Consider the following 23,618-nt stretch of genomic DNA (forward strand, 5'->3'; position numbering starts at 1 on the left):
TTTAGATGAAATTTTTAGTTTTAAGTTGAAAAATCATAATATATTTTTTAAAAGAAAAATCAATAGAGAAACACATTTACAAACGTGATTCCCATTTAATCTAATCTGAAATATCTTAACGTTTTAACCAATAGATCAGTAACAGAGGTTTGCCTTTTATGGCTATTTCTTCTCTATCAGTAAAATTTTAGAAATTATAAGTTAGATAAAGAATGCGTTTTGACTCCATTTATATGATGAATCCTCTAAAAACCCAAACTATATTATATGTCTACATATATCATTTCCCATAAAGATGGAAGTGAGTTTATAGGGAATTCAAAAGGAAGGAAAATTAGGGAATATAGCGGTACGTTTAAAAAATATTTAGAAAATCAAGACTAGTATCAACATCCTATAAAAAGTATAACATTATCTACTAAGATTACTAATAAATTTATAAATAATCCATTAAAGAAAAAAAAAATTTAATTAATCAATTAGGGATTAACTAAAATATTGGCTGTGAATAAAGAGATGGATAATAGCTTTTTAAGTTCACTGTAAAATAAATCCATCACATTAAAAAAACACGAATGAAATTATATCATATTATTGATAAATAAATAAATAAACAAATAAATAAATGAATAAGAAAGAATAAATTAGAGGACATTTGTAAAGAAAATAAATTACATAAAAGCATCTGATGATAGAAATTAATGGTCCAAATATCTAGCTTGTATATCTAGCTTGCAATGGCATGTAAACTGGCGCTACCAGACTGATGGTGATAAGGAAAGGGTGATACAAACCACATATAATAATAAAGGATCTTTCAATATTACATATATTTCATTATTATAGTATATATATATATATATATATATATATAAATATATATATATATATATATATATATATATATATATATATATATATATATGTGTGTGTGTGTGTGTGTGTGTGTGTGTGTGTATGTATACACATACATACATATATACATACAATGAAATACACAGGAAAGGAAATGTCACAGTTCCATGTCACAATAACAAAAACTCGTCTCAAAACAATACAATGGTTGGTAACATGAAAAGAGTGGCATGAATTACAGTCATGGAAATGGGAATATCATAACTTGGACACACACCAATTGACATTTTAAAAGAATAGCACAGAAAATCTTTTCTTCATTTCTTGAAATAATATCTTTGAGAATATTTAGTTTGTTTCTTTTTTGTTGTTGTTGTTTTGGGTTTTTTTTCTGTTTATCTTTGTTTTATGCTGCTGGATTAGGAAAATGTTTTGTTAATAATAAATATCAAAATTTCTTTTTCTGAATAATTTTCGATCTTTTAAAAATATTACTGCTGATTAAAATGTTCATATTTTGTGTTAAAGTATTACATAATGAACGTATTCCACAATGACCACTCCTTTGTTCAGAAACTTTTCAGCAAAACATTGCTATCCTAGATATAATAAATGTCCATATTGTTCACTGAATACTTCTTCAGCAAGCTTTTGTTTGCAGCAAAGCTTAATTTATTATTACCATATATCTTTTTCTTTTGTTTTTGTCTTATGCTGCAGTATTTAGAGCTTTGTTTTTGTTTTTAATAAACATCAAAATCTGTGTTTCTCTCAATAATTTTCATCTCTTTTTTTTTATAATAGTTAAATTTATTTTGTCCAAAAAGTTTTAGCAAAGCATCAGAGTCGCAGATATGTTGCCCATGTTGCATATTTGAATATGCACATTTTGGAAAGCCTTTTAGGAAAAAAAAATAATAAATATTATAAAACAATATGCAGCTTGTGAGTTATAGAAATTCAAAAATAAATAAACATTCAAAAAATGTTAGATTCATTCAGTTTGAACATATTCTTCATAATTTATAACTCACTTTTTTCCTTTTTTTAAAAAGCACTTTTAAAGAGCATTTTCGAAAAAAGTGCCGTTAAATATCTAATTATTGAGGGGTTAGCAATGCATTTAAATGCAGAAAATGGGGTTTCAGCATGCTTATTTTTCATTTCTCTTTTTCAATGCAAGTGGACTATAGCTGAAATCAACTTTTATAGTATTATTACGATAATGACAATCTTTTAGGATGGAATGATTTTTAAACTCCGCTTGATATCTTTATGTGAAAAAAATCAAAGTCATAACTGGCATAATTTAATTTAAATGAAAAAAAAAATAGATTCAATCTAAGACACCAAACTAAATGTCCCTTAGTCGGTGATATAATAAAAAGAATTCTAATAGAAGAATATTTAAAAAACAGTTTACCAAGGACTAAAGAAAACATGTTCTAATCACTAATAAGATAAATAACCCTTATCAATTCGACAAAGGGATATAATCAAATAGAACAATAAAATTCTAACACTATAAAAACATGATTCTTGGATACGTGTTCTGGCAAGGGGGCTTATTCCAAGACATGAGAGCATTATTCAATTTGCATTGGTGTTCTAAAGCAGTGGTTCTCAAAACTTAGTTGGGTCATCCACCCATCCCCTTGGGCTCGGTGACCCTGTGATCCTATATAGTTCCTGATCATCATCCTGTGAGACTTCATCGCCCCCCAAATTCAAATTTTGCTTTCATCGCCCCCCTGGGTTACCTTATTGCCCCCCAGGAGCAATATCGCTCACTGTGAGAACCACGGTTCTAAAGGATAACACTAACACTGGCTGTTAAAGGATCATTTCTTGAATATATATATCTATTTTTTTTAATTTTTACATTCTTTTTCACCCATAGGCACGATAAAAAGGGATCCCATATACTCTAAACAATAAGTTTAGAGTAAGAATATAAGTGGCAGAGCACAACCAAAACTCGACTCTTCTGTGAAAGTACATTATTCAATTGGCTGCAAAACACACTGCATCATCAATATCAAATTCTACAACACCAACAATTTCAAGGTAAATAGAAAAGTAATTGCTTTTTAAAAATGCAGTATAATTATATAAAATAATATTTAGAGAATTGAATAAATTATGGCCATAGATGAATCAGGAGTGTTTTAAGAAAATATAACGAGGGTTTTTTTCTATTTCACTTTTTTAAGGTTTTCCTCCATTTTAGTTTTTCACAATCATTGCCCCAGGACCCAAATGAAACTTGTATTATACAAAGCTGCTAATATATATATATATATATATATATATATATATATATATATATATATATATATATATATATATATATATATATAATATATATATATATATATATATATATATATATATATATATATATTTTATATATATATATATATATATATATATATATATATATATATATATATATATATATTATTTTATTTTAAGAGAAAATATAATAATCAAAGAAAGCACATAATATCACAAATAGAAAGACAAACATAAAAATGACAAAACAAAACAAATAATAATGACTATAAACCCGTGCATGACCTTTAACAGGCTAGGCTTGCTCCTAGTGGGTGATTGCTAGAAAGAGAGACAGACAAAATAAAGTTGTCATGAAAGCATTGGTTCGTTGGTGAGCAATCTACATTTGTGCGTTTGAATATGATGAATGATAATTATGATAACAACAACAATAATAATAATAATAATAATAATAATAATAATAATAATAATAATAATAATAATAATAATAATAATAATAATAATAATAATAATAATAATAATAATAATAACAAAAATAATAAATAATAATAATAATAATAATAATAATAATAATAATAATAATAATAATAATAATCATCATCATAATAATAATAATCATAATAATAATAATCATAATAATAATAATAATAATAATAATAATTAATAATAATAATAATAATAATAATAATAATAATAATAATAATAATAATAATAATAACAACAACAAAACAATAATAATGATGATGATGATGATGATGATGATGATGACTATGATGGTGATGATGATGATGATGGTGATGATAATGATGATGATGGTGGTGGTGGTGGTGATGATAAAAACAAGAAGCTACGGGATGTGAGAATGATGCATATAAGTGTTTAAGGTATAATGGGTGTTGGAACAACACATCTAAAAGAATAACAATCCATGATTTTCGATGAAAAATATGTTTGAAGAGGAATGGGGTGTAATGGACTACATCGTAAATAACCGTCAAATACAGAACAAGGCATGTGTATTGTGTGGTGTCTAATTTAAGGATCATGCAAATTAGCACAAATCTAAATTATATCTTGAACTCAACAACCATTGAATGATGTAAACTCTCTCTCTCTCTCTCTCTCTCTCTCTCTCTCTCTCTCTCTCTCTCTCTCTCTCTCTCTCTCTCGTTGAATCTGTCCATTCTTTCATCTCCCTCTCACAAAATCCCTATAATGGTTGATATTCGTTTGAACACCATTCAGATAAACGGTCCATCTTCTGTTCGTGTAAGCGGATATTAGGACCAGATTCTCAATACGATTTGAAGGATCACTGCCAACTACTCTCTCTCTCTCTCACACACACACACACACACACACACATACACTCTCTCTCTCACACACACACATACACAAACACTCTCTCCCTCTCTCTCTCTCTCTCTCTCTCTCTCTCTCTCTCTCTCACACACACACACACACACACACACACACACACACGCATGTGCGGAGAAGGGTGGGGTGTAGGGGGGGGGGGGGGGGATCATCCGCCACTTATCCCTACTAAACAATCAGAACATGCCGCAAATGAGAGAGGTTTATTGAGTGAGTGACGGAGGGAGTGAGAGTATGCTACTTGGTAAATGAGAATATGAATGAGTCAACACGAAACAGCGGATACCATTCCCTGTACTGTCGACATGGAAAAATCATAATTATAAAATGAAATCGTCGGTAATGGTTGGGTAACTGAACGTAAACTACTGTATTATGCTTGCGATGGGCAATATTACTCTGACAAGCGCACACTCATACACACGAGAAACGTGATCAAGAGTGAAACAAGAACTAATAAATAGAGATGCCTAAATGAGTCAATAAAACACACACACACACATTTACAAATTTTCGCCTATATTATTATGACAATCTAATATAAATATATATGTATTTTGTGTTTACTTGAAAAAGGCCAAAGGCCGAACGTCGTTTGTTTTGTGTTGTTCATTCATGAGTCAGATTTACTCCCTTTATCTTAATCTCCGTGAAACAAGAAACTTGATTTTGAAAATACAGATATCACATCCAAAAGAGCTTTTTTAAATTTATTTTTTTAAAAAGCTGTTGCCTTTCCAATCAATTTTGTTATGGAAACCGACACGACGTACAGCCATGAGGCTCAAAATAAATAATAATAATAATAATAATAATAATAATAATAATAATAATAATAATAATAATAATAATAATAATAATAATAATAATAATAATAATAATAATAATTATTATTATTATTATTATTATTATTATTATTATGTAATAGCAGTGTGTTCATACAGCTCGCTATAGATTCGACTTAAACATATTCCAGATTCAAAGACCCATGATCTGAGTACAAGTGTGATAGCGTGTGTTAATTGTTTGCGGTCATAGTTCGACGCGAGGCTGAACCCAGATTACTGGAACGGATGGGTGAGAACTATACTGTACCATACTGTATCTGTATCTATCACGCTTATAACCTTTGTGGGTTGGAAACTAAACGCGAAATTTTAAAAGTAAAAAAAAAAAAAAAAAGAAGAGGAAAATAAATAAGGAATGGAAAACAAGAAGGAAAAAAAAATATAAGAAACCGTTGTGTAAATGTTTTAAAGCGGAACAATGGGAAGCAGATACTGATCAATAACTGTCCGGCAATCAGAAGGCATGAATGGTGGAAAGCCCGATGTTTGTTTTGGGATAATTTTTTCTTTTAGTTTTCAGCCTGTTCTGTCTGTTAGGGAATCGTGCACGACGTTCTTCATTTCAATCGAAAACATGTTTAGCTCTGAACAGGCAAGATACACGGGTATGCCCAATCCGTTGCGTATTGCCATACCGGATAAAAGGAGAACAAATTGGTTATTAATAAGAAAGAGGCAATTTCATTGAAACATGCTCTATCTTCATAATTCCTAAGCCACGGTCTTTTAACTGACCACAAGCACAAAGGACGTCAGCTCGCAACACTGTTACTAATTACGCTAAAATGACAATGACCTCTCCATGAACGGCATACAATTATGTTCATACACCAAAATCAAGTACCGTAGACTGGGGGAGAAGAAGACCGAACCCCAAATTGAAAGATATTAAACAAATATGGTAAAATGCACATCATTTGATGGATTTCTTCCTTCCCCACACTTTAGAAAAAGAACATCGGACATGTTGTTTCATTGTCATATCATATGTTAAAAGACGTTTTAAAAAGTGGCCAAAAGGCTAAAAGCTACTTTTTAGACATCTTTATATATTATATATATTGACATTGAAATAACCTGTCCGCTGTTCTTTTTCTAAAGAGTGGGGAAGGGCGAAATCTATCAAATGATGTACATATTACCATATTTGTTTCACATAGTTCAATCTGATTAGGGGGGGGGGGGGGGGTATTATTTATGGGGCTGGTCTTAGTCACCCGAACTGGCCTTAGTCATAAGCCATTAGTATATATGGAAAAAAAAAAACAACTCAAAAAATAAAAGCGACCCCCCCCCCCCAAAAAAAAAACAAAAAAAAATAATTAAAAATCGGGATAATCTCGGGAAGAAACGAGAATCGGCAGTTGCGAATATGCCTACTTTTTTTTTTTTATTTTATTTTTTTTTTGCTTTTTTTTTTACGAGAGAAGTGTACTCAAGTACTCCTTATTGCGATGGATTAAAATGAACTCTTCAATGAACGGGTATCGAGCTCAAAATGTTTTGACAAGCAGTGATTCATTTTAATCGATCTACATGGGAAATAAAAGCTTCATTATGTTGTTAGTACAATATGATATTATATCCCTTAAAACAAGGACATTCACACACACAAAAACAAATACATACAAATAAATCGCTGAGAATTGAAAAGGTTGTCAAATATTTTAACTTCAAGAAGACCACAAGTCTATGTATTGACAAGTATTGGAATATGTGAATATATCAGCCTTTCGAAGAGGAGGGGAGAAATGCACAATAAGTATGTATAGAGAGTCGGAAAATGGCCGGACATTCAGAGAGGAAATAAATCAATTTCGTTTCATAAGAAAAGTTTGTGATTTGATGGAACTGGTATTTAGTCGGTGAGCACTTAAGTGGAAACTACGACCAGACTGACGACAGAATCCGAGAAGAAACGGGAGGGGGGATATGAAAACAAAATAATTTAATGATTCAATAACAAGGTTGTACATTGCTCGTATGTCATTATTAAACCGTCTATGAGACTGTTAACAATAGTTATTAGTTATATTACTATACTAGCCATGTATAGCCGTTTATTACTCGCCGTAAAAACAAACCGTACAATTGTGTATAATGATATCAAGACAGCATCAGGAGTTGGGTTTTATGTTTGTATCGGTTGAATCAACATTTCATTACGCTCAACTAAAATATTGTCTCAAAGGAAGATAAAAACCGAAAAAAGTTGTGTGATATGGGGGTGGTGGTGGTGATGGTGTTGTTGGTGGTAATGATGGATGATGACGATGATGATGAAAAAGCAATAATCCAATGGAAATAAATAAATAGTATCAAATACACCTAACGCTCTTGTAAAGCAAAAAAGAACGTTGATACGAGCAATAATAATATATTATTTCTGTTCAAAATGCCATCTCTGAGATCACGAAACCAGTCGAAAACCCACGGAGACGAACAAATAAAAAGGAAGAGTTACAAAAATTCTCATAATAATGATAATGAATGCATTACAATACACGATGTTGTGGAGTGAACAATGCAAAGCAATGTAAAAAAAAAAAAAAAAGAAAAAAATGGGGGGAATAAATAATGACAGCCATCATGCGAGCTCAGGAGCTCTCCTGAATAAATAAGATATAGGAAGTCACCAGATGACGTTATCAAGCTTGAGAGGCATACTGCATACTACGACAAAACACCTTTTCTCAATTTGATCAGAATACTTGCTTCGGATATCAATAAGTTAAGACCTCCAACAATACGAGAATTCAAACTGACCTGCCATTTACAACAACTTCAACAACAAATGTAATTTTTTATCCATGAAATTCAAATTTTATGAAGAAGAAAAAAAATATCTATATCAATCCAAAAAAGCTGAGTTTCAATCACTACTTATATTTATTTTCACTTTAAAATTATTTTACGTAAATTAGTTTGAAATTTATGAGTATGTGTAGAACATTTGAAATGATTGCCCTCTAAAAAATCCGACTCCGGGAGAAAAAAATCTGAATGAAAAAATGATCGATTTGGTCAATAAAAAAATCCTTATTTACCGATTAAACATATGTTTAAATGTAAGGTTTGCCAAAGAAGTCTCGGGTTTAAGAATTATTTGATAAACTGGAGGTCCCTTTAAACCATGGATATGTGAAGTAAAGGGTTCACTGGTCAAAATGATAAAAAGGTGTTTAGTCAGTATACGGCAGTAAACGTCATGAGAGAAAAATGAACGATAGGCAGACCAGATTATTGTCTGTGAAACAAGGCAGCACTTTCCGTCGCTAACAAAGCCAACAACTGAGATACTGCTTATCTTTTGATAGGCTAATGATCGATATTTCCAAGTCAAAAATCACCCCCTGCTCTCTGCTGTCGATTGGGTGTTACTCGCACATTACTATAATCATAGTGAATACAAAAATATGAGTCAACGTGTCTTGCCCAAATTCAAATTCGTCGATGATGATGATGATGATGATGATGATGATGATGATGATGATGATGATGAGGAGGAGGAGGAGGAGGAGGAGGAGGAGGAGGAGGAGGAGGATGATGGTGATAATAATAATAATGATGATGATGATGATGATGATGATTATGGTGATGGTGATAATAATAATTATGATGATGATGATGATGATGATGATGATGATGATGATGATGATGATGATGATACATTTATAGTACGCATTTTTGTATCCATCATCATCATCTCACAACCACCATTCAAATGGTTATCATCATTGTTACCAATATGCCACGGTTCGATTGTCCATCATCATACAGTTAACTATATCTGATACTCATTTTAACAAGTTCGTATTCTCTTCTTGTTTTTAAAGAGCTATAGAAAGGAGATAGCAAAATCAAAGGGGAATGCTACCCATAAAAAAAAGTTGAGCTTAAAACGTAAAATCGATTAAGTAGCTCAAAGGAAAAGAGAACCCGCAGCTGTTTTGTAACAAAAGGAAGAATCACCACGCTTAGAAGGGAGAACCGAAACAAATAACAATAAAATAAAACTTTAAAGTTGTGTCGGCACGGGGAGGGGGGTGGGGTGGTAAAATAAAAAAAAATAAAAAATACAATTCATTATAATGATCGCATCCGTCCCCCCTCCAAAAAAAAAAAAAAAAAATCAACGAAAGCAAGAAATAAAAAAAAAAAAATAAAAAATAAAAAATATTTTTAAAGGGGGAGTGTGTGTGTGTGTGGGGGGGGGGGGGGGGGGGGGGGGGAATCTGCAATTAAAATCGTGAAACTAAAATCGAGGCTACGGGAACAAATGAATACAAAGTAGATCGGTTGGCTTGATTGGACCATGGCATACTATAATATTATGAAAGAGGACGTGAAAAAGTCCATATGGTTAAATGTCGCTTTAAAGTTGCAGCGTAGACATGCATGACATGAGATACCATCCGTTTGCAGCAGTACTCCATTTCAGTTCAACACCGTCTTTACTCAGTAATGGCATAGGCGGAAATTGAAAACCAGTTCTAGCGTGAAAATGTGTTAGGGCATCTAGGAAAGATATATGACAAGGCCCTCATTAACGCTTGGGAATCGGATGTAAAATTAATGCCAGGCTACAAAACACATGATTGTAGTAGACCCACATAGCAATCGGAAGTAATTGTCCAAAGACTCGGAGTAGTCATTTGACAGCCATTTTATATTGGATCATAACAAGCTTGAAATAAAATCACATCATCGCATTCCCAAATATTTATTACAGCATACAAGGCATATACTGGTGAAAATCCTTTTTTTTTTTTAAATGAGGGTATAGAAAAAATATTTTATTACTGTAGACAGTCAAAGAGCACTTTAAAAACAGAATGACTAACAATATTATCAGCGTTTTGGTGAACAATATACAATATTATCAGCGTTTTGGTGAACAATAAAAAATGATATATTATGAGCAATGCGAAAAATTGACACTAGACAGGTAAGCACTCACGTGTTTGCTATCTGTGCTGGACGGGGTGGGCTCGAAAATGTGGACTTTCCTCCCAAAACTGGCGGCAATCTGAACACACACAAATAAGAAATAAATATAAAATAAATAAATACCCATTAGTGATGAATCAGGCTTGACGTAAGCATGATACCATTTGATCAATCAAAGCATGTTCTGATACCAAAACAATGCATCCCCATAATGAACCAGTGATTCCATCAGCTAATATCACTTTCATTTTATACATATTTTGAATGTTCCCATATTTCGAATTCAGGAGAATATTGCTTAGACAAACGTTCAATATCTACAATTGTGCGATGTGTTCAATGTGAGTAGATGAACAATTTGGCCGAGTGGATAAGGCATTGCACTGTGATCCCGGATTCGAGCTCCGATTCAGGCAATTTTATTTTATTGCTCACCTTGACCAATATGAGTGATTCTGGTTGATATCATACGTTTGTTTGATGGATTATCTATATTCCATCACGAGATGTCTAGGCGACGGCATCTGACTGTGCCGCGCGTATTGGCGTAATTCTTTTTTTTTTTCTTGTATGATTCTTTCTATTAGTCAATAGTAGTAAACAAATGCTCTCTTACCTTGCCGGTATCTGTAGAGCAGTCCACACAGCTGACTTCGATATTACCTCTAAGCACTCCAGGGATGGTAACAACGCGCTCGAAGTTACTAGCGAGGATCACAATGTCACAGCCAGAAGCGTACGTCTGGGAATAAAGAAGATTCGATTATGTTACTGGGGATTTAGGAAAACACTTTGAAGAAGAATATAAAGATTTGTTTTCCTTGTAGCCTATCTGTTTTACCAAACATTTTTTTCTTTCTTTCTTTTATTTGTTTCAAGAACAAGAATAATAAGAGGAAGAGTAACAGGGACGAGGTGGAGGAGGAGGAGGAGGAGGAGGAGGAGGAGGAGGAGGAGGGTGAGGAGGAGGAGAAGGAGGAGGAGGAGAATTAAAAACAGTTAGAAATAATATTAAGAATAAAATAATATTGTGGAATTTCGTAAGCTGGTTTTGAATAATTGTGTACATAATAAGCGCAGCAATACACTTATCTTACATCACCATGGACGCTCTAAGTATGTAGTGTAAACATTGGTAGGTAAAGACATAAGATACTTCAAAGCCATTGAGTAATGAGGACTTTATACCACACACTGCGTGATAATAGGAAGCAAATTATGGGCTTATCTGTGATTTTTTTCCAGAAGAATATGTTTTGCTGGTTTGAGAGCTTTTCCATTACGAAACCATTATAATTTGGGTTATCATACACCTAAGCAGGGCTTATTCAAAACCTGAGTCCTAATAACCCAGAGTAGATCACTTATCTCAAAAGCAAAGAGACCAAGTTCCTCCCAGATTTAGTTGAGATTTTTCTCTGACTCAACATTCCTCATCATTCCAGTCCATCCAGGAGTACCTGGATATTAGGTCCTGCTAGATTATCATTTTACGATAGACTAGCGTCCTATTCAAAAAGTAACGAGCAGATTTGAAGTCCGTTTATAGGTACAGAAACCGGAATAAACACCCGCTCCATAAACCTTAATGGCATCAAATGACTACTCATAAGTAAGCCTTTGAGGGCGAATTTGAATCATAAATAAATGCTATCATAACTAAAAGCAGACGAAGCGTCTTTCACCAAGAGAGCAATAAAGTGTAATTATTGACACCCGGGTCGCATGTCTGTTTCAACTCTCTTGGTGAAATCGATAAGTTATGATATTTGATCAGACCAAAATCTAACCCCACAAACAAATGGTAAATAGTACCAATGATATAAGACAAATAAAAAGGAGAAACGTTTACGTAATCAAAGGGCAAGCCATATCATGTTGACCTGCGCTGGACATTTTTTATTTTCCTTTTCAAGAAACCAGCCCGCCCGCCTAATCCAGAAGTCATAATCTGATGAGAAAAAAAAATAAATTGTCCAGCTGGAGAAATCAATATTATCACCGTCATCGTGAGACGGTGCCAGCAATCGCCATGACAAAACGCGCGGGGGAAAGGGGGGGGGGGGGGGGGGAGGAGGACCACAAGACGGGTAAAAACGTAGAAGGAAGAACAATAACAAGAATTGGACGTGGGCGGTTGGTAATCGTTATTCTAAAACTGAGATGATAAAGAAGGCCCCTTCCTTGCCCTTTTTATTATACATTCTTTCCTATCTGGTCATCTCTATTTTTAAACAAATCCGTCCTTTATTTTAACTACTACTCCTCTTCCTCCTCCGCCTTCTACTGCAACTACTAATGCTACTACTACTACTACTACTACTACTACTACTACTACTACTCTACCGCTACTCCTACTACTACTACTACTCCTACTACTACTACTACTACTACTACTACTACTACTACTACTACTACAACTATTACCATCAGCATTATTATTATTATTATTATTATTATTATTATTATTATTATTATTATTATTATTATTATTATTATTATTATTATTATTATTATTATTATTGGGGGCGAAGTGGCCGAGTGGTTAAGGCATTGCACTGCGATACGGAAGGTCCCGGGTTCGAGCCCCGCTTCAGGCACTTTTGTTTTGTTTTCCTTGAGCAAGATAATTAACCCACGTGGACAACATGGGTGAATCCTGTTGACATCAAACGTTCTGTTTGATGGATTATCCATGTTCCTTCGTGGAATGCCTTGGCGACGGGATCTTATGTAAACGAATTTCCATTTTTTTTGGATGAATAAAGTATATATTATTATTATTATTCATCATCATTGCCTTTTTCACCCTGGGTCAGGGTATAGGCCACAGACAAACAGTTTCCATCCTTCTCTATCCTGAGCCAACTTTTTTATCTCATTCCAGGTCTTACCACTTCTCTGTATATCAGCTTCTTTAATTCTTCTCCATGTTCCTCGTGGCCTTCCCCTTGATCTTCTGCCCTGAGGGTTCCAGTCCAATACTTTCTTTGTTATAGTTGAGTCATTCTTTCTAAGCGTGTGTCCAATCCACCTCCATCGTCTTCTTCCTATATCCTCTCCTACTGGTTTCTGCTGTGTTCTTTTCCATACTTCTTCATTTTTTATTCTATCCATCCATTTTATTCTGAGTAGCTTACGCATGCACCTGTTTACAAAAATCTGTACCCTCCTTATACATGCCTGTGATGCGTTCCAAGTTTCACATCCATACAGTAGGACAGACTTCACGTTTGAGTTGAAAAGTCTTAGCTTTAGTTGAAGGGAGATATCTTTAGTTCTCCAAACTCTGTTCAAAGATGTGAATGCAGCCTGTGCCTTTCCTATTCGTGCTTTCACCTCTGCTTCCGTGCCTCCATCCTTGTCAATTATACTTCCGAGATAGCAGAAAGTGTCTATATCCTCGAGTTCCTGATCTTTTACTTTGATCTGCTCCCTTTGACGCGTACCTATCCTCAAGACCTTTGACTTTGCAGGGTGTATTCTTAGACCAATTGATTCCGAGAGGCTGTTTATAATTGTGGTTTTTGCTTGCATCTGGTCCTGGGTGTGGGACAAAAGAGCCAGATCATCTGCAAAATCCAGATCATCCAACTGTGTCCAGGGGGTCCACTGTATCCCATTTCTTCTCCCTTTGGAGGTTTCCTTCATTAGCCAATCAATGGCAAGGATGAACAGGAATGGAGAGAGCAAGCATCCCTGCTTGACACCAGTCTTAATTTCAAAGCTGTCAGTCAGCTGATCTTCATGTACAACCCTGCAACTTGATCCTTCATACATTTCCTTAATGAGGTTTACTATCTTTTCAGGAGTCCATAATGTGCCAGAATTTTCCACAATGTTGCTCTGTCAATACTGTCGAAAGCCTTCTCGTAATCCAGAAAGTTGACAATAAGAGGAGAGTTCCATTCTATAGACTGTTCCACTATGACTCGCAGAGAGGCAATCTGGTCGGTGGTTGAACGGTTTTTTCCGAAAACCTGCCTGTTCGTCCCGCAGTTTAGCATCTGTTGCATTCTTAATTCTCTCTAAAATAATACGGTTGAAAACCTTTCCTGGGATAGAAAGAAGAGTGATGCCTCGATAATTATTACAATTACTGAGGTCCCCTTTCTTTGGAAGCTTGATAAGATGTCCTTCCTTCCAATCCTTTGGGAATATCCCGTCATTCCATATTCTCTCAAATAGTGGGTGCAGGGCCTCAGCATTTCTTTCCGCATCAACTTTTAGAGCCTCCGGTGGAATCTGGTCTGGTCCAGCAACTTTCCCCTTTTCATCTTGTTAATGGCACCCACAATCTCTGCTATCGATGGTGGATCACAGCTAATTGGTAGCTCATTCCTTGCAGGCAAAATTTCTGGCTGGTTGTCTGGTGGTGGTCTGTTCAGAAGGCAGTTGAAATGTTCCCTCCATCGTTCAGATTGAGCCTCTTTTCCAAAAATAGTTTTCCCATCTTTGTCTTTGACTGGTACCTCTGGTTTCCCATATTTTCCAGCAAGTGTCTTGGTAGTTTGATAAAGGATCCTCATGTGTCCTCCAGTCGCTGCTGCTTCTGCTTTCTCTGCAAGTCTGTTCATGAATGCTTCCTTGTCTTTCTTCACAGATCTTTTGACTTCTTTAGCTATGGCTCGATACTGCTCTTGTGCATCCAGTCTTGAAGCCCTTGTTCGGCTTGCATTCACTTGTTCCTTCCTTGTTCTCCTCTTTTCAATAAGGTCCAAGGTGGTTGGACTTATCCATTCTTTATGTTCCGATTTCTTTACCCCCAATACCTCGTGGCAAGTTGTTATGTAAACTTCCTTGATCTTTGCCCAATGTGACTCTACATCTATGTCCTCCTCGAGCTCAGTAAGAGGTTGGAATCTATTACTCAATTGTAGTTTGAATTCCTCATTCTTTTCCCCATCAAGTGCATTCACCTCGAATTTTCTTCTTGTATGTGATCTGGCCCCGTGTTTTCTGAGTCGGAGCTTAAGCTTTGCCAATAGCAGGTGGTGGTCTGATCCAACATCTGCCCCTCTCCGTACTGTCACATCTTCCAATGAACGTCTGAATCTACGAGAGATACAAAAATGATCAATCTGATTCTCTGTCACACCATCTGGTGAGACCCAAGTTGCTTTGTGGATCCTCTTATGGGGGAACACTGATCCTCCAATCACCAAACTGTTGAATGCACAGAAATTTGCAAATCTCTCACCATTATCATTCATTTCTCCCATGCCATGACGTCCCATGATACCTTCATAGCCTACGTTATCCTGTCCCACTTTTGCATTAGCATCTCCCATCAATATGTTGATGTCTTTCCTTGGCAACTTGTCAATGACTTGTTGTAGCAGACCATAAAATGTATCTTTGTCCTCATCTGTTGCATCATTTGTTGGGGCATAGATCTGTACAATGTTCATGCTGATCTTCTTACTCCGTGTTGTAAAGGACGCCATGATGATCCTTTCTCCGCATTGTTCCCATCCTCTCAGTGACTTCTGGGCAAACTTGCTTAGAATTATTCCTACTCCCTGTGTATGAATCCCGTCCCCTCTCCCTGAATATAAAATCTTCTCCCCAGACTTGAGGTGTTTCTGTCCGGATTGTATCCAGTGGGTTTCGCTTACTCCAAGTATATGCAGCCTGTATCTTCTCATCTCAGTCCCAACTTGAGAGCTTTTTCCTGCTTCATACATGGTGCGAACGTTCCACGACGCAATTCGAAGCTGCTTGTTTGGCGAAGACGTCATCGGGTCAGCAGAGTCCTTTCGGCTTTGTCTGTTGTCCTTCATAAATTCTGTAATTCCAGAAACTCTTCGGTCGCCCAAGCTAAAAAAAGGATTTGGTTTGTCTGTCTGTGTTTCTGTAACGGTTTGAGTTTAACGGAAAGGGGTGTTAACCCTTTGCCAACCCCCAACCTGGAGGACCAGGTGACTCAAAGATGGGGGAATCACACACCATTAGTCGCCTTTTACGACACGCTGGCTTGGCGTTGGGCTATTCTTGACCCTCTCATTTGAGGGACCCCGGACACCACACGGGGAATTATTATTATTATTATTATTATTATTATTATTATTATTATTATTATTATTATTATTATTATTATTATTATTATTATTATTATTATTAATTTAATTGTCCTGTAAAGGATTTCAATCTATCGGATAGCTCTATTATAATTTTTGAAGTTTTCTATTTTTATCCATACGCGTTTTGCTTTTGCTTTTTTTTGTTGGTTTCTGCTTTATTTGATCGCCCCCCCCCCCCCCCCCCCACCCCTTCCTTCATGAACTTTTAATATATATTCATGGTACTTTTTCTTAACGCGAATCAGAATGGTGAAAATTTCAATTTGCCTAGTACATGTATTTTGTTTCAATCGAGGAATAAGTATGATTTTATTTTAATAGAACTGTTTTTGTTCCCGGTACTTTTTAATTATTTTTACTTCCCGGTATATATCTCGTAATATGCCATTGCCTGTGCACTCCTTCGTAATAAATTCATCACATTTCTGTGATGAAAGGAAAGAGAAAGAAAGATAAAAAAAAGGTTTAGAAATCATTGTTATTTAAGTGAGCGAATTGGAGGGGTGGAGTGAGAGTGGATGAATTCATTTTACAAAATGGGATGGGATGGGGTCAAGGAGCTCTTACATACCGGACGTATAATACGCAGTAAACCTCGTTTTGTCAAGGCTCAAGATTTCTACTTTCTCTTTCTCATCCAATGTTATCAGGCACGGCGTGTCTTGATGAGAGTCTGCTAAATTTGATTTTTTTCCCTTTTTAGAATGATTTTTATGAAGTGATTCTTATTTCCACAGCATTCTAACATTTCAGGATTAATTTGTTTGTGATTTCCAACAGGATTTGATTTAAAATGGGGAGGAAGTGCTCAGTCGTAAATTGTCGAAGTGGATATCGTCCCACTCGCGATAATCCACCATTGGCATCAGATGAAAAGATTTCTGTTTATCGTTTTCCAACTGACGATGAAACAAAAAGGCTTTGGATTTCACGTCTGCCTAATGTATTGAAATTTGAGGATGTGACTGATAACATGGGCGTGTGTTCTTTACATTGGCCGAAAGACACTGAAATGATTCGAACCGTCGGAAGAGCCTTTCGACCTGCTAATCCACCTTCTATTTTCCCTAACGTTCCAAAATCTTGTATCCCTCTACAGGCTGGCAGACATACTTGTCGTACTACAGACAGAGCAACAGCAGAGTCAAGAGCTGTTGTTATTGATGAAATGGCTGAATTTCGTGCAAGAGATTCGCTTGATGGAAAGGATTTTCATGAACGCTTTATTAACATGCTTCTTGGCTATCCTGTAGGAGGTGTTGTTGGATTTGAAAAGGCAAGAGGGCTCTACACTTTCTGTAGTATACGTAGAGATGGTCCAATCTGTGAATTTTCTATGTTTTTTAATATATTATCTTCCTCAGGTTCTCTGGCTTTATCATTTGAATGCTACAAGGGCGTCAGAAAAATAAAGAATTATCCAGACTTTATTTCTAGTGACAAGCAAGTGAAGTGTTGGAGTGGGCTTGATGCATTGATTAAGTATGTCATTTCCAATGATGAAGATGTTCCACAGGTGAAATTTCTACAACGTAATGTTCACATTCTTAATGCCTCTAAAAATAAACGCATTTACTCCACAGAGGACCTTTTTACTGCTTTTAGTTGGTATTCATTGTCTCGTTCTCTTTATTCACAGCTTAGGAATTATTTACAATTACCATCCATTTCTACTTTACAGAAAATTACTGCTGTCACCAAAATATGAGTGATGCAGCTTTATTTACCTCTATTTTCAGGAGCATCAGTGAGCGCAGCCGGGATGTATATTGATTGTGGATGAAATTTACATCAAAGCCTCTTTGTCATATCGTGGTGGTGAAGTCTTTGGTTATGCTCATGATTATCCTGACAGAACAGCTACAACAATGCTTGGTATTATGGTGAAATGTTTTTTTGGTTCAAAATCTTTCCTTGCCAGACTTGTTCCGTGTCATTCATTAACTTCTGAATTTCAATTTCAACAGGTTGCTGAAGTCATTACAACTGTGGAGGAAATGTTGTCGCCGTTGTATGTGATAATAATAGAGTAAATCAGTCTTTTTTTCAGAAATTTGACAGAGATGATGAGCAAAAGCCTTGGATTGCTAAATCCCCAGTCTCAACTAATCACAAACCTCTTTTTTTGATTTATGATCCAGTTCACCTGTTAAAAAACATACGTAATAATTGGATTTCAGAAAGAACTGGTACCATTGCTTTTTCACCTTTAGATAGTCCTGACCACACAGACAAGAAGATGGCTAAATGGTCTGATTTGATCGCACTATATGATCATGAAACATCTGAATTTTCATTGCGCATGTCTAAATTAAATAATGTTTGTCTTAGGCCTTCTAACATCGAAAAGCAGAAAGTTTCTCTTGTTCTTGATGTCTTTTCAGAAAAAACAAGTGCAGCCCTCAAGTCTTCATCAGCTTCGACACAGTCATGGAAAGATACGGCTATATTCATTGATAATGTGATATGTTTATGGAAAGTTTTCAATACAAAAGATCCTCTCCGACAGACTCGACTTCGAGATCCTGATATGGCAGTAATCAGGGATGAGGAGCATCACCAGCTGGATATTCTGAACTCATGGGCAGATATTGCATTACATCTTACTCCACTTTCTAATCCTCGTATGCATTCTCTTACAGCAGATACAGCCAAAGCTCTCTTCTGGACCTGCAAGTGCTTTATTGATTTGGCACATTTTCTCTTGTCCTCAGATAACAGTCTCCATCATGATTATGTCGCTCTTGGTTTTTTTCAACAGGATGATATTGAAAGCCATTTTGGTCACTTACGCAGATCAGCAGGGTGTAACTATTACATTTCAGTAGAGAATGCCTCACATACCAATACCATTGATCGTGCCAAGCTCATGCTGGAGAGCATGCCAACAGATGTTGATTACAGTGGAGCACCGCATGCTTGTAATTTATGTGACCTTCCATTTTCTGACAATGATATTTTGCTTTTAGATTCACTTCCAGACTTTCCTAGTAAACTGTCAACTGATGAGACAATGCCTCTTTTTTATATTGCAGGTTATATTGCATCAAAACACCCGGATCTCCAAGGTAACATGTCATCGTTTCCCACTGAGACTACTTCTTTTACAGCAACGCTTTCTCGTGGTGGTTTGAGCTGTCCTTCAGAAGGACTTTTTCAATTTGTTCTCTTGTGTTTTGGATTTTTCAGACAGACAGTGGAGCTATCATGTAGGCGTAGATATCTCAATTTATTCAAAGAATTTCCTCGTTTTTTCAGATTGGACTGTTCCATACCAGACGCTGCAATTTCAAGACTTGTTAATATTTTGCTAAAGAATTATTGCAGGGAAAATGTGGAGGACAGAAATGTTGAGCGGAGTGCAAGGAAGATAAGAAAGCTGACATCAACATAAGACATCATTATCAAGCATCCTTTCTCTCCCCCCCCCCCCCCCCCCCCCCCCCCCCCCCCTCATGCCCCAATGTTAAATTTTTATGTCCATGAATGTGAATATTGATTCTCGAATTTCAGAGACACTCTCAAATAATTTTCTTCTTATATCCTCAGAATTGCCAATATTACTTACAGGGCCAGGCATGTATTTCTATGTATTTATTTATTTAAAAAACAAAAACAAAAACAAAAAAAAAAACAAAAAAAAAAAAACAAACAAAAAAACAACCTTAATGCGGCCACATTTTGATTGTGACGGTCACAAGCCCGTTAAACGCAGAGTGAGGTACAAATTGTATCATGAAATGGAATCATCTGGATTATTCTTCCAATGGATTAAGATTATGGTGTATTCTTATTTGGATAAATATTTTGAGGATTAATTTGTGGTTGTGATATTCATGGCATGTAAGTAGACACCTTAGATTTGGATATTTTTCACTTTTTTTTCTTGCTTGACTACTTGTCAAGTTGTTTTCCAACAATGTGAATAATAGCATTTCTATCCTCACTACTATTACTCTTAAGTTAATAGACTTAGATTAAAAGTACATGTCAATGCTAATGGAGAATATGAACTAACAACTAATAACAATGAAATATGAAATAGATATAGTCTTCTTAGTAATAAGTAGTAATCATGTCATGATAATCATCCTTATTATTATTATTTATTATTATTATTATTATTATTATTATTATTATTATTATTATTATTATTATTATTATTATTATTATTATTATTATTATAATAATAGATCTTTATTGTCCATAAATATGGCAATGTGTCATAGAAATAGACATATTCAGATTTTATGGGGTTTCTTCTTGATATTTCGTACTGTTTACAAAATAATAACTATCAATTTGAATTGCCCTTAATTAACCCATCTGTGATTTAAGCAATTATAATCAAGGTTAGCTATCATCAGAGTAATATGTATTTAAACTAGAATCATGAAAAATAATAACTATCAATTTGAATTGCCCTTAATTAACCCATCTGTGATTTAAGCAATTATAATCAAGGTTAGCTATCATCAGAGTAATATGTATTTAAACTAGAATCATGAAAAATATAATTTCTCAATAAAAATAGTTGTAGAGAGGCACTTTTAAAAAGCGTTTTAAACGTTTCGTAATTCGTACAGATTCATTGAGGCCCAGTTTTTAGGCCTCCAATAGAATCGATTCTCTTCCGGGCTATGTGACCTACTGTCTGTACACGATGGATGGGGTGCATTAATTTCTGATCTAAGATTCAAATCCGGACGGACAAGTCTTAGTCCTAGTCCCCGCGCCACGATCACAACCCAATGTAATCCTAGTCCTACAGGTCACGGTGTTTTGCTTAAGTCGATAATGAATTGATATGACACTGCGAACATGATGATCAATATAATTACTGATCCACTATTTGGCTATGTCTAGTTTATCGAACAACATAAGATTCTTGCTTTTTGCAATTCCGGACGGGTTCCCAACCGCTGCACGAGCTTGCGAGGGCGCGTTTGGAACAAAGTTCGAATTCCAAAAATCAAGAATGTAAGAAATATTTTATTCTGCCCCTCAATGAATTTTGATTTCGCTATCTCTAAATGAAAGACATGTTCAAACATACTTAATAGTCTAGAGGAAACTTTCATAACCCTTTCATAACGTCCGCCAAAAATGTTTTAACGGAATCGGAATGAGATATATATGCGGAGTGTTATCATGATTAGTGCCGGTCTGTAGACATTGAGCATTTTTAATAAAATGTGATATTGTATGAGGTAATCATAGGATCCATAATTGGTTACAATGGTTTTCCATACGTGACTCGCGGTTTGGCCTTGACACAGCACAGACTGAATGTGTCAGTTCACGGCAGCAAACGTACACGCCGATTGCTACGTCTGTTTTGTTTTATCATAAGACTGATGTCTATAAACGATATTAGGTGCCCTTTTATGCCCCCATCACAGTTATAAAAGGTAAATGCCGTTTTAAAAATATGTTTTCAGTTATCTAGTGACCCACTTTCATTCTTTCAATCATTCATTCATGAATTCATGTTTTCTTTCTTTTCGGTAGGTAGTAAAAGTATGGTGCTCCGTTTGAGCACAATATTTGTTACTGGGTACATGTATGTGTATAGTGCACTGTCCACTAAAGCGCTTTACAAGGGATCCCTCTCTAGCCACAGAAACACTTAACAATTTGAACTGATGTAATAGTAATAAATATATATATATATATGCTCCTGGCAACCTTTCTTCTATTGATTCCAACTCTGAAAAAAAGAGAAAAGAAATATTTGTCCTATTACTATTAACTCATCACTATTATACTCCTTTTAAAAAAATAATATTTTGAGCCATGTGGCCCTGGTGCCTGAATTTATCCCGGTTTCTGTAACGTTAATCGCCCTCATAGCGATTGTCTGTTTAACACTCAAACACTCTACCATTCAGCGATGGGCCCTTAGCCTTCACACCAGCAGTCGTCTTCTGAAATGTTTGTCTGAATTGACTGAGAGTTCCAAAAAGGACTTTCTGGAAATGCATAAAGAGGAAACAAATGCGCGTATCGCTAGTGATGCGCTGGACAGGGAAAATTCGGACAAAATTAGATAGATGCATCAACCCCATAAGTGCAACTGCGCATCCTGATTGCCTTGTGAACATCGCTGATGGAAAAGTAAGCCCTCAATCTGTCAATGTAGAATCAGCATCGGTACCACGGACATGAAAGAATTTGAGAAAACATGGCCCAATGGATTCTATAAAGCACTTTTTACCAAGGTGACAACAATGGCAGCCGGGAAAAAATCTATTCAAAGTGACCGTGGTCCAATATACGACACAAGTTTGATTTATTCTCGCGCTATGGAATTAATGGCTTGTCGAGATTTTGACATGGAGTCTCTCTTTAAATATGAACTGGCACCATTGCCGACATCTTTATTCAGTGACAATGGAGACATGCGTACTGCTACTACAAAAGCTGCTCTGAAAATAAATCTGCAAGAAACTGTCTCTGCTCGTGGGGGACAACATCCTGAGATCGTGATCTTAGATGGATGCGCACTTCTTTATTGTGTAAACTGGCCATCCAAAGGAACCATCCAAGACTATGTCAATAGTTTTTGGACACTCTTATTGCCGAAAATGGACAGAAGTGACGTGCACCTTGTCTTTGACAGATACCATGATTTCAGCATCAAAAGTGCTACTCGACAAAGTCGCAGCATAAAAGTTCGAACGGTACACCACCTTACATTACACACTCCGCTGCCTGCTCAAGCCTCAATTCTTGCCTGCACTGAGAACAAAAAGCAATTGATTAGCATACTCTGTACGGAATTAATGTCCAGGGCTGTAGCTCAACCACGTGAAAGGCGTCTCGTTATCACAGGACACGAAAATGCTCCTCTCCAAATTAAAAAATGGAAAAGTCTCCACAAGGACAGACTTGGAGACGACACACGAGGAAGCGGATGTCATTATGGTGCAACAAGCAATGCATGCTGCTTCATTGACCAAGGTTGTTAAGGTGGTTAGTGACGATACGGATGTCTTTGTACTGTTAGTTCATTTCTACCACACGCTTGACTTGGACTCCAGCCACTGCTCGATGATGATGAAAGCTACAAGTGGGGACCGTGGACTTGTTGACATTGGGAAAACGGTCTCGAGAAATCAAGAAATTGCGCCTTATCTTCTTGCAGCACATGCGCTATCTGGCTGTGATACTGTGGCTAAACCGTATGGTATAGGGAAAAACACAA

At 35.7% G+C, this 23,618-nt stretch overlaps 1 protein-coding gene across 1 annotated transcript in view; it reads right to left on the reverse strand.

Moving 5' to 3' along the window:
* The window catches only part of LOC144963973 (dmX-like protein 1), a 38,322-nt gene that overhangs the window by 1,800 nt on the left and 12,904 nt on the right, over positions 1 to 23,618 (reverse strand). The window contains exons 2-4 of the mRNA XM_078897917.1: positions 10,945 to 11,070; positions 10,339 to 10,407; positions 3,436 to 3,471 (exon numbers count right to left, since the gene is read on the reverse strand). Coding sequence (XP_078754043.1) covers positions 3,436 to 3,471; positions 10,339 to 10,407; positions 10,945 to 11,070 — 231 coding nt within the window. The remainder of the gene's footprint in view (positions 1 to 3,435; positions 3,472 to 10,338; positions 10,408 to 10,944; positions 11,071 to 23,618) is intronic.

Source organism: Berghia stephanieae, chromosome 2, assembly GCF_034508935.2.
Source record: "Berghia stephanieae isolate SIO BIC M18660-M18661 chromosome 2, UCSD_Bste_1.3, whole genome shotgun sequence".
Taxonomy (NCBI): domain Eukaryota; kingdom Metazoa; phylum Mollusca; class Gastropoda; order Nudibranchia; family Aeolidiidae; genus Berghia; species Berghia stephanieae.